Here is a 12500-nt window from a genome sequence, read left to right on the forward strand (position 1 = left end):
AGGGGATTTCATACGATCAACTCTGCAGATAAAGACAATGTGAGACGCATTAAAGTGTTTCGTTCTCCTCCCCAGAAACTGGACAAATGGCCTCTAACAAGCTAAATCAGCATCACATGCTACAGGGTGTGTCCAGGGTAAAGGAACCAGCTTCACGTCCCGTTCATCTCTGCATATTCTACTCTACAGACGCAACCACTGGCTGGCTGACCAGTTGGTTGGCTGACTGACTGACTGGCTGACTGGTTGGTTGGCTGACTGACTGACTGACTGGCTGACTGGTTGGTTGGCTGACTGACTGACTGGCTGACTGGTTGGCTGACTGACTGACTGGCTGACTGGTTGGTTGGCTGACTGGCTGGCTGACCGGTTGGTTGGCTGACTGACTGGCTGACCGGTTGGCTAACTGACTGGTTGGTTAGCTGACTGACTGACTGGCTGACTGACTGACTGGCTGACTGGTTGGTTGGCTGACTGACTGACTGACTGGCTGACTGGTTGGTTGGCTGACTGACTGACTGGCTGACTGGTTGGCTGACTGACTGACTGGCTGACTGGTTGGTTGGCTGACTGGCTGGCTGACCGGTTGGTTGGCTGACTGACTGACCGGTTGGCTAACTGACTGGTTGGTTAGCTGACTGACTGACTGGCTGACTGACTGGTTGGCTGACTGGCTGGCTGACCGGTTGGCTAACTGACTGGTTGGTTAGCTGGCTGACTGACTGGTTGGCTGACTTGCTGACTGACTGGTTGGTTGGCTGACTGGCTGACTGACTGGTTGGTTGGTTGGCTGACTGGCTGACCGGTTGGTTGGCTGACTGGCTGACTGACCGACTGGCTGACTGACTGGTTGGTTGACTGGTTGGTTGACTGGTTGGTTGACTGATTGGCTGACTGACTGAGCGAGAAAGAGAGAGAGAAAGAGAGAGAGAGCGAGAGAAAGAGAGAGAGAAAGAGAGAGAGAGAGAGAGAGAGAGAGAGAGAGAGAGAGAGAGAGAGAGAGAGAGAGAGAGAGAGAGAGAGAGAGAGAGAGAGAGAGAGAGAGAGAGAGAGAGAGAGAGAGAGAGAGAGAGAGAGAGAGAGAGAGAGAGAGAGAGAAAGAGAGAGAGAGAGAGAGAGAAAGAGAGAGAGAGAGAGAGAGAGAGAGAGAGAGAGAGAGAGAGAGAGAGAGAGAGAGAGAGAGACAGAGAGAGAGAGAGAGAGAGAGAGAGACAGAGAGAGAGAGAGAGAGAGAGAGAGAGAGAGAGAGGCCCTGTAATAGGAAAATAATTATGTTTGATTAAAGTTCTTCCTTCAGAGAGAGACATCAACTCTCTCCAGTGTCCGGCCACCTCTACAGCACAGACCAATCCCCCGGCCCCCTCAACGTCACGGACCAATCACACGCCATGTTTACACACATCATATTCATTAGGATGAGCATTCTGATGAGTCCTGTAACCCACTACAGGACCAGACAGACAGACAGACAGACAGACAGACAGACAGACAGACAGACAGACAGACAGACAGACAGACAGACAGACAGACAGACAGACAGACAGACAGACAGACAGACAGACAGACAGACAGACAGACATAGACAGACAGACAGACAAGATAGACAGATAGACATATAAAAGGTCAATAATAAACAGGGCAAGAGTGACAAACATACAGGTAGACATTTAAAAACAGAGACGATAACTTATTTACCTATTTTGGTAGCACTATAAATATTGTCAATAGGAAACACTATCCCCAGTCCGTACAGCAGGACTTTAGCCAGGGCAGGTATGAGCTGGGTAGTGGTCACCAGTATATTCACACAGTTTGACCTGCAACACCGAGGAGGATGACAAGAGAGAGATGGGAAGAGAGAAGAGAAGGATGGTAGAGAGGGATGAGAAGAGGGATGATAGAGAGGAATGAGAAGAGGGATGATAGAGAGGGATGATAGAGAGGGATGATAGAGAGGGATGATAGAGAGGGATGACAGAGAGGGATGATAGAGAGGGATGAGAAGAGGGATGATAGAGAGGGATGAGAAGAGGGATGATAGAGAGGAATGAGAAGAGGGATGATAGAGAGGAATGAGAAGAGGGATGATAGAGAGGAATGAGAAGAGGGATGATAGAGAGGGATGATAGAGAGGGATGATAGAGAGGGATGATAGAGAGGGATGAGAAGAGGGATGATAGAGAGGGATGAGAAGAGGGATGATAGAGAGGAATGAGAAGAGGGATGATAGAGAGGAATGAGAAGAGGGATGATAGAGAGGGATGATAGAGAGGGATGAGAAGAGGGATGATAGAGAGGGATGAGAAGAGGGATGATAGAGAGGGATGATAGAGAGGGATGAGAAGAGGGATGATAGAGAGGGATGATAGAGAGGGATGATAGAGAGGGATGATAGAGAGGGATGAGAAGAGGGATGATAGAGAGGGATGATAGAGAGGGATGATAGAGAGGGATGATAGAGAGGGATGACAGAGAGGGATGAGGGTGAGAAGAGAGGGAGAGGACAACATCAACACAGGAACAGCTGTGTAATGTGACAGATGGATTGGAGTTGAACTCTTTTTTAAGGGTTTTACCATACTATCTTTCAAAAGGGACAGATACCACCAACAATAAAGGCTATGTCTCAAATGGCACCTTATTCCCTACATACTGTAGGGCCTCCTGGTCAAAAGGAGTGCACTATGTAGAGAATAGGGTATCATTTGGGATGCAGCTAAAATAATCCTTATGTTTTCTTTTGTTGGTGAATATACAGTTGTCTTATTTCCACCACATGCTGGTGGCGTGGGACTGCTGGGTGTGGGTCCTACCTTGAGTGGATTAATGTGTGTGTTTATGTGTGTGTGTTTATGTGTGTGTGTGTGTTTATGTGTGTGTGTGTGTGTGTGTGTGTGTGTGTGTGTGTGTGTGTGTGTGTGTGTGTGTGTGTGTGTGTGTGTGTGTGTGTGTGTGTGTGTGTGTGTGTGTGTGTGGGTCCTACCTTGAGTGGATTAATGTGTGTGTTTATGTGTGTGTGTTTATGTGTGTGTGTGTGTGTTTATGTGTGTTTATGTGTGTGTGTGTGTGTGTGTGTGTGTGTGTGTGTGTGTGTGTGTGTGTGTGTGTGTGTGTGTGTGTGTGTGTGTGTGTGTGTGTTTGTGTGTGTGGGTCCTACCTTGAGTGGATTAATGTGAGTGTTTATGTGTGTGTGTGTGTTTATGTGTGTTTATGTGTGTGTGTGTGTGTGTGTGTGTGTGTTTATGTGTGTCTGTGTGTGTGTGTGTGTGTTTATGTGTGTGTGTTTGTGTGTTTATGTGTGTGTGTGTGTGTGTGTGTGTGTGTGTGTGTGTGTGTGTGTGTGTGTGTGTGTGTGTGTGTGTGTGTGTGTGTGTGTGTGTGTGTATGTGTGTGTGTGTGTGTGGGTCCTACCTTGAGTGGATTAATGTGAGTGCTTTCAGTGCCAGTGTTAACCAGGAGTCAGTCAAAGCTTCAATTTCTGCTCTCAATTGTAACCAGGCTTCTCGTTTGGCTGGGCCCAGCAGACCTGAGAGAGGAGAGGAGACACGCAAGGAAACAATGTTTAGGTTGGAGCCACCTCTAAATACCTTCAACATTTTACAAAATCTACCCTGACCGACCAAGTGTGCTTTTAAACATGCACAGAGGCACAGGGGCAGGCGGGCGGGCGGGAAATCACATCCCCTGTCTGCCCCCTCTTCTCTGCCAGCAGTGTTCTGAGTCTCAGCAAGGCAGAGGTGGTGTGTGTGTGTGTGTGTGTGTGTGTGTGTGTGTGTGTGTGTGTGTGTGTGTGTGTGTGTGTGTGTGTGTGTCTGTGTCTGTGTCTGTGTGTTTATGTGTGTGTGTGTGTGTGTGTGTTTATGTGTGTGTGTGTGTGTGTGTGTGTGTGTGTGTGTGTGTGTGTGTGTGTGTGTGTGTGTGTGTGTGTGTGTGTGTGTGTGTGTGTGTGTGTGTGTGTGTGTGTGTGTGTGTGTGTGTGTGTGTGTGTGTGTGTGTTATTACCTCCAACGTTATTTTTGTAGGTGGTGTAGATTTCTTTTACTCGTCTGTAGCGGAAGGCCAGTTTTCTCATCCAGTCCACCCCTCCTCTCACGCCCGTGGCCAGGCACAGGTTGGCACTGGTTGCAGCCGCGTGAAACCCATCCGAGCCAAAGTTATACGTACTACATGGGCACAGAGAGCAAGACACAGCGAGAGAGAGGGGGGGAGAAAGAGAGAGAGAATTATGAGACCTATTAGCTCAAACTGCACCACTGCTGACGCTAGGAAAAACAGGGAGGTCCTTCCCAAAAGGATTCCTTCTAGAACGCCAGCAACAGATCATTGTGATTGGTTTAGAACTGTAGTTTAGAACATTGTGATTGGTTTAGAACTGTAGTTTAGAACATTGTGATTAGTTTAGAACTGTAGTTTAGAACATTGTGATTAGTTTAGATCATTGTGATTGGTTAAGAACTGTAGTTTAGAACATTGTGATTGGTTTAGAACTGTAGTTTAGAACATTGTGATTAGTTTAGAACTGTAGTTTAGAACACTGTGATTGGTTTAGATCATTGTGATTGGTTTAGAACTGTAGTTTAGATCATTGTGATTAGTTTAGAAATGTAGTTTAGAACATTGTGATTGGTTTAGAACTGTAGTTTAGAACATTGTGATTAGTTTAGAACATTGTGATTGGTTTAGAACATTGTGATTGGTTTAGAACTGTAGTTTAGAACATTGTGATTAGTTTAGAACATTGTGATTGGTTTAGAACATTGTGATTAGTTTAGAACATTGTGATTGGTTTAGAACATTGTGATTGGTTTAGAACTGTAGTTTAGAACATTGTGATTGGTTTAGAATATTGTGATTAGTTTAGAACTGTAGTTTAGAACATTGTGATTGGTTTAGAACATTGTGATTGGTTTAGAACTGTAGTTTAAAACATTGTGATTGGTTTAGAACTGTAGTTTAGAACATTGTGATTGGTTTAGAACTGTAGTTTAGAACGTTGTGATTAGTTTAGAACTGTAGTTTAGAACATTGTGATTAGTTTAGAACTGTAGTTTAGAACGTTGTGATTAGTTTAGAACTGTAGTTTAGAACATTGTGATTCGTTTAGAACTGTAGTTTAGAACGTTGTGATTAGTTTAGAACTGTAGTTTAGAACATTGTGATTCGTTTAGAACTGTAGTTTAGAACGTTGTGATTAGTTTAGAACTGTAGTTTAGAACATTATGATTCGTTTAGAACTGTAGTTTAGAACGTTGTGATTAGTTTAGAACTGTAGTTTAGAACATTGTGATTGGTTTAGAACTGTAGTTTATAACATTGTGATTGGTTTAGAACTGTAGTTTATAACATTGTGATTGGTTTAGAACTGTAGTTTAGAACATTGTGATTAGTTTAGAACTGTAGTTTAGAACGTTGTGATTAGTTTAGAACTGTAGTTTAGAACATTATGATTCGTTTAGAACTGTAGTTTAGAACGTTGTGATTAGTTTAGAACTGTAGTTTAGAACATTGTGATTCGTTTAGAACTGTAGTTTAGAACGTTGTGATTAGTTTAGAACTGTAGTTTAGAACATTATGATTCGTTTAGAACTGTAGTTTAGAACGTTGTGATTAGTTTAGAACTGTAGTTTAGAACATTGTGATTGGTTTAGAACTGTAGTTTATAACATTGTGATTGGTTTAGAACTGTAGTTTATAACATTGTGATTGGTTTAGAACTGTAGTTTAGAACATTGTGATTAGTTTAGAACTGTAGTTTAGAACGTTGTGATTAGTTTAGAACTGTAGTTTAGAACATTATGATTCGTTTAGAACTGTAGTTTAGAACGTTGTGATTAGTTTAGAACTGTAGTTTAGAACATTGTGATTGGTTTAGAACTGTAGTTTAGAACGTTGTGATTAGTTTAGAACTGTAGTTTATAACATTGTGATTGGTTTAGAACTGTAGTTTAGAACATTGTGATTGGTTTATAACTGTAGTTTAGAACGTTGTGATTAGTTTAGAACATTGTGATTGGTTTAGAACATTGTGATTGGTTTAGAATTGTAGTTTAGAACATTTTGATTGATTTAGAACATTGTGATTGGTTTAGAACATTGTGATTGGTTTAGAACTGTAGTTTAGAACATTGTGATTGGTTTAGAACTGTAGTTTAGATCATTGTGATTGGTTTAGAACTGTAGTTTAGAACATTGTGATTAGTTTACAACTGAAGTTTAGAACACTGTGATTGGTTTAGATCATTGTGATTGGTTTAGAACTGTAGTTTAGATCATTGTGATTAGTTTAGAACTGTAGTTTAGAACATTGTGATTAGTTTAGAACGTTGTGATTGGTTTAGAACTGTAGTTTAGAACATTGTGATTAGTTTAGAACTGTAGTTTAGAATGTTGTGATTAGTTTAGAACTGTAGTTTATAACATTGTGATTGGTTTAGAACTGTAGTTTAGAACATTGTGATTGGTTTAGAACTGTAGTTTAGAACATTGTGATTGGTTTAGAACTGTAGTTTAGAACATTGTGATTGGTTTAGAACTGTAGTTTAGAACGTTGTGATTGGTTTAGAACTGTAGTTTAGAACATTGTGATTGGTTTAGACCTGTAGTTTAGAACGTTGTGATTGGTTTAGAACTGTAGTTTAGAACGTTGTGATTGGTTTAGAACTGTAGTTTAGAACAGTGTGATTGGTTTAGAACTGTAGCTACCTCAGATCCTGACCGTTGTCATCAGATGAGACGTCGTCGATGTGAACCTGGTCACACTCCTAAAACACAGAGAGGAGATACATTGAGCAAATATAGATGCATAATACCACATTCACATGAACATTTCAAAATAATCCACATCATAAACTTCAAAGAAGTTCAAAGCACACATTTTACCTTATAATTTTGAGAGAGCAAAATAATAAGTTATATTTCAAAACACATGACAAGTTTTCATTTACTGAGGAACTCACTCTAATTGAAATCTCTCTCTCCATCACTCTCCATCTCTCTCTCCATCACTCTCTCTCTCTTTCTTTCTCTCCCTCGCTCTCTCTCTATCTGGCTCCAACCTTTAATTCAGTCCTCCACCTCATGTGTATGTGTCCCAAATAGCACCCTATTCCCTATATAGTGCACTACATTTGACCAGGGCTCATAAGGGAATAGGATGCCATTTGGGATGTCGCTATCTAGACGTGCCTATCATCACACCCTGATCCCCTGATCCAACCCTGTCCATCATCACATCCTGATCCAACCCCTGTCCATCATCACACCCTGATCCCCTGATCCAACCCTGTCCATCATCACATCCTGATCCAACCCCTGTCCATCATCACACCCTGATCCCCTGATCCAACCCCTGTCCATCATCACACCCTGATCCAACCCTGTCCATCATCACATCCTGATCCAACTCCTGTCCATCATCACACCCTGATCCCCTGATCCAACCCTGTCCATCATCACATCCTGATCCAACTCCTGTCCATCATCACACCCTGATCCCCTGTCCATCATCACATCCTGATCCAACCCCTGTCCATCATCACATCCTGATCCAACCCCTGTCCATCATCACACCCTGATCCCCTGTCCATCATTACACCCTGATCCAACCCTGTCCATCATCACACCCTGATCCCCTGATCCAACCCCTGTCCATCATCACATCCTGATCCAACTCCTGTCCATCATCACACCCTGATCCCCTGTCCATCATTACACCCTGATCCAACCCTGTCCATCATCACACCCTGATCCCCTGATCCAACCCCTGTCCATCATCACACCCTGATCCAACCCCTGTCCATCATCACACCCTGATCCAACTCCTGTCCATCATCACACCCTGATCCAACCCCTGCCCATCATCACACCCTGATCCCCTGTCCATCATCACACCCTGATCCAACCCCTGTCCATCATCACACCCTGATCCAACTCCTGTCCATCATCACACCCTGATCCAACCCCTGTCCATCATCACACCCTGATCCAACCCCTGTCCATCATCACACCCTGATCCAACTCCTGTCCATCATCACACCCTGATCCAACCCCTGCCCATCATCACACCCTGATCCCCTGTCCATCATCACACCCTGATCCAACCCCTGTCCATCATCACACCCTGATCCAACTCCTGTCCATCATCACACCCTGATTCAACCCCTGTCCATCATCACACCCTGATCCAACCCCTGTCCATCATCACATCCTGATCCAACTCCTGTCCATCATCACACCCTGATCCCCTGTCCATCATTACACCCTGATCCAACCCTGCCCATCATCACACCCTGATCCAACCCTGTCCATCATCACACCCTGATCCCCTGTCCATCATCACACCCTGATCCAACCCTGTCCATCATCACACCCTGATCCAACCCCTGTCCATCATCACACCCTGATCCAACTCCTGTCCATCATCACACCCTGATTCAACCCCTGTCCATCATCACACCCTGATCCAACCCTGTCCATCATCACATCCTGATCCAACCCTGTCCATCATCACACCCTGATCCAACCCCTCATCAGATGAGTAGTTTATTAACCACGTGATGGGAGCAGACTGATTGGAGATATTTGTACACATGGGATTTTATTTGGAGGAATGTTGAGGGATGTTTAATTAATTAACCGTTGCAACGAATAACGATATATATTCATTCAATGCAAACCTTCTTTTATCAGAAAGTTTTCTCAAGTCACATTCCAGAAGAGAGACAAGAGGAGGGGAGAGAAGAGAGACAAGAGGAGGGGAGAGAAGAGGAGGGGAGACAAGAGGAGGGGAGACAAGAGGAGGGGAAACAAGAGGGGAGAAAAGAGGAGGGGAGAGAAGAGGAGGGGAGACAAGAGGAGGGGAGAGAAGAGAGACAAGAGGAGGGGAGAGAAGAGGAGGGGAGACAAGAGGAGGGGAGACAAGAGGGGAGAAAAGAGGAGGGGAGAGAAGAGGAGGGAGAGAAGAGGAGGGGAGACAAGAGGGGAGAAAAGAGGAGGGGAGAGAAGAGGAGGGGAGAGAAGAGGAGGGAGAGAAGAGGAGGGGAGACAAGAGGAGGGGAGAGAAGAGGATGGAGAGAAGAGGAGGGGAGAGAAGAGGATGGAGAGAAGAGGAGGGGAGACAAGAGGAGGGGAGACAAGAGGAGGGGAGACAAGAGGAGGGGAGAGAAGAGGAGGGAGACCAGAGGAGGGGAGACAAGAGGGGAGAAAAGAGGAGGGGAGAGAAGAGGAGGGGAGAGAAGAGGAGGGAGAGAAGCGGAGGGCAGACAAGAGGAGGGGAGACAAGAGGAGGGGAGACAAGAGGAGGGGAGACAAGAGGAGAGAAAAGAGGAGGGGAGAGAAGAGGAGGGGAGAGAAAAGGAGGGAGAGAAGCGGAGGGCAGACAAGAGGAGGGGAGACAAGAGGAGGGGAGACAAGAGGAGGGGAGACAAGAGGAGGGGAGACAAGAGGAGGGGAGACAAGAGGGGAGAGAAGAGGAGGGGGAGAGAAGAGGAGGGAGAGAAGAGGAGGGGAGACAAGAGGGGAGAAAAGAGGAGGGGAGAGAAGAGGATGGAGAGAAGAGGAGGGGAGACAAGAGGAGGGGAGACAAGAGGAGGGGAGAGAAGAGGAGGGAGACCAGAGGAGGGGAGACAAGAGGGGAGAAAAGAGGAGGGGAGAGAAGAGGAGGGGAGAGAAGAGGAGGGAGAGAAGCGGAGGGCAGACAAGAGGAGGGGAGACAAGAGGAGGGGAGACAAGAGGAGGGGAGACAAGAGGAGAGAAAAGAGGAGGGGAGAGAAGAGGAGGGGAGAGAAGAGGAGGGAGAGAAGCGGAGGGCAGACAAGAGGAGGGGAGACAAGAGGAGGGGAGACAAGAGGAGGGGAGACAAGAGGAGGGGAGACAAGAGGGGAGAGAAGAGGAGGGGAGAGAAGAGGAGGGAGAGAAGAGGAGGGGAGACAAGAGGGGAGAAAAGAGGAGGGGAGAGAAGAGGATGGAGAGAAGAGGAGGGGAGACAAGAGGGGAGAGAAGAGGAGGGGAGAGAAGAGGATGGAGAGAAGAGGAGGGGAGAGAAGAGGATGGGAGAGAAGAGGATGGGAGAGAAGAGGATGGGAGAGTAGATGAGGGGAGAGAAGAGAAGGGGAGAGAAGAGAAGAGGATGGGAGAGAAGAGGGGAGAGAAGAAGTGAAACATAGGGAGAATAAAGACATCCATGGTGTTAATGGACAGCGTGTGTCTGTCGGCACATTTGTGTCTGCCCATGTGTGTATGTGTGTGTGTCCGTGCATGCGTCTGTGTGTGTATGTGTGTGTGTGTGTGTGCATGCATCTGTGTGTGTGTGTGTCCGTGCATGTGTGTGTGCATACGTCTGTGTGTGTGTGTGTGTGCATGCGTCTGTGTGTGTGTGTGTGCATGCGTCTGTGTGTGTGTGTGTGCATGCGTCTGTGTGTGTGTGTGTGCATGCGTCTGTGTGTGTTTGTGTGTGTATGTGTGCTCTGACTCGTCTTGGAGAGGGATTCTGTAGCTCTCTCTGATTCAGCCGCTCCTCAGTAACACAATCCAGACGTTCTGCTAAATGCAACCTACTAGAAAAATTGAACCTGATGCTAACCGCCAATGAAATTATGACCTCTGATTACTGCTGCGCCACACACCAGCACAGCCCCGGGGCGAGGGTCAGAGCACTGCACAGCCGAGATCTCTCTCTCTCTCCCGCTCTCTCGCCTAGTCAAACATTCTCTTTCTAACTCTCTCTCTGGCTCTCCTTCGCCCTCTCTCTCTCTCTCTCTCTTTCTCTCTCTCCCCTCTCTCTCTTGCTCTCTCTCTCTCTGTCTCTCTCTCCTTCGCCCTCTCTCTCTTTCTCTCTCTCTCTCTCTCTCTCTCTCTCTCTCTTTCTCTCCCTCCCACTCTTTCTAACTCTAACTCTCTTTCTCTCTCTCTCCCCCTCTCTCTCTTTCTAACTCTCTCTCTCCTTCGCTCTCTCTCTCTTTCTCTCTCTCTCTTTCTCTCTCTCCCGCTCTTTCTAACTCTAACTCTCTTTCTCTCTCTCTCCCCCTCTCTCTCTTGCTCTCTCTCTCTCTCTCTCTTTCGAAAAATCTGTTATTAGTTTTCCATTTATAGGAGTGTTCCACTACCCCCCTCCTCTCCTCCCTCTCCTCCCTCTCCTCCATCCTCCACTTCAGAGAGGGCTAAATGTGAAGGGGTCCTGGTTCTACGGGCCAGAGCAAGGCAGGCTCACTGTTTACTGCCTTCTGCCCTACAAAATATATTTTTATGACGCATGTATAATAATAGTTTATAATGTCCTTCATAACGTCTTTTAATGCACTTATAATGCGCTATGACACAGACTATAAGGAAGTGTCACCACTGGACAAAAGCAAAAGTAACACAAAAACAACAAAGTATTGATTGATTTACGCTTCAGCTCTAAGAATAACACACCATGAGGAATAACACACCATGAGGAATAACACACCATAAGGAATAACACACCACGAGGAATAACACACCACGAGGAATAACACACCATGAGGAATAACACACCATGAAGAATAACACACCATGAGGAATAACACACCACAAGGAAAAACACATCATGAAGAATAACACACCACGAGGAATAACACATCATGAAGAATAACACACCATGAGGAATAACACACCATGAGGAATAACACACCACGAGGAATAACACATCATGAAGAATATCACACCATGAGGAATAACACACCATGAGGAATAACACACCATAAGGAATAACACACCACGAGGAATAACACACCACGAGGAATAACACACCATGAGGAATAACACACCACGAGGAATAACACATCATGAAGAATATCACACCATGAGGAATAACACACCATGAGGAATAACACACCATAAGGAATAACACACCACGAGGAATAACACACCATGAGGAACAACACACCATGAGGAATAACACACCACGAGGAATAACACACCACGAGGAATAACACACCATGAGGAATAACACACCACGAGGAATAACACACCATGAGGAATAACACACCATGAGGAATAACACACCACAAGGAATAACACACCATGAGGAATAACACACCATGAGGAATAACACACCATGAGGAATAACACACCACGAGGAATAACACACCATGAGGAATAACACATCATGAGGAATAACACACCATGAAGAATAACACACCACGAGGAATATCACACCATGAGGAATAACACACCATAAGGAATAACACACCACGAGGAATAACACACCATGAGGAATAACACACCACGAGGAATAACACACCATGAGGAATAACACACCACGAGGAATAACACACCATGAAGAATAACACACCACGAGGAATAACACATCATGAAGAATAACACACCATGAGGAATAACACACCATGAGGAATAACACACCATGAGGAATAACACACCATGAGGAATAACACACCATAAGGAATAACACACCACAAGGAATACCACACCATGAGGAATAACACACCATGAGGAATAACACACCATGAGGAATAACACAC

At 45.4% G+C, this 12500-nt stretch overlaps 1 protein-coding gene across 28 annotated transcripts in view; it reads right to left on the reverse strand.

Annotated features, from left to right (window-relative positions):
* LOC106579723 (eyes absent homolog 1) overlaps positions 1 to 12500 on the reverse strand; it is a 169074-nt gene that overhangs the window by 13749 nt on the left and 142825 nt on the right. For all 28 annotated transcript variants that reach the window (XM_045702842.1, XM_045702841.1, XM_045702840.1 and 25 more), the window contains 4 exons: positions 6703 to 6761; positions 4003 to 4163; positions 3412 to 3526; positions 1696 to 1817 (listed from right to left, as the gene is read on the reverse strand). In XM_045702842.1, coding sequence (XP_045558798.1) covers positions 1696 to 1817; positions 3412 to 3526; positions 4003 to 4163; positions 6703 to 6761 — 457 coding nt within the window. The remainder of the gene's footprint in view (positions 1 to 1695; positions 1818 to 3411; positions 3527 to 4002; positions 4164 to 6702; positions 6762 to 12500) is intronic.

This window comes from Salmo salar, chromosome ssa19 (genome assembly GCF_905237065.1).
Source record: "Salmo salar chromosome ssa19, Ssal_v3.1, whole genome shotgun sequence".
In the NCBI taxonomy this organism is placed as follows: domain Eukaryota; kingdom Metazoa; phylum Chordata; class Actinopteri; order Salmoniformes; family Salmonidae; genus Salmo; species Salmo salar.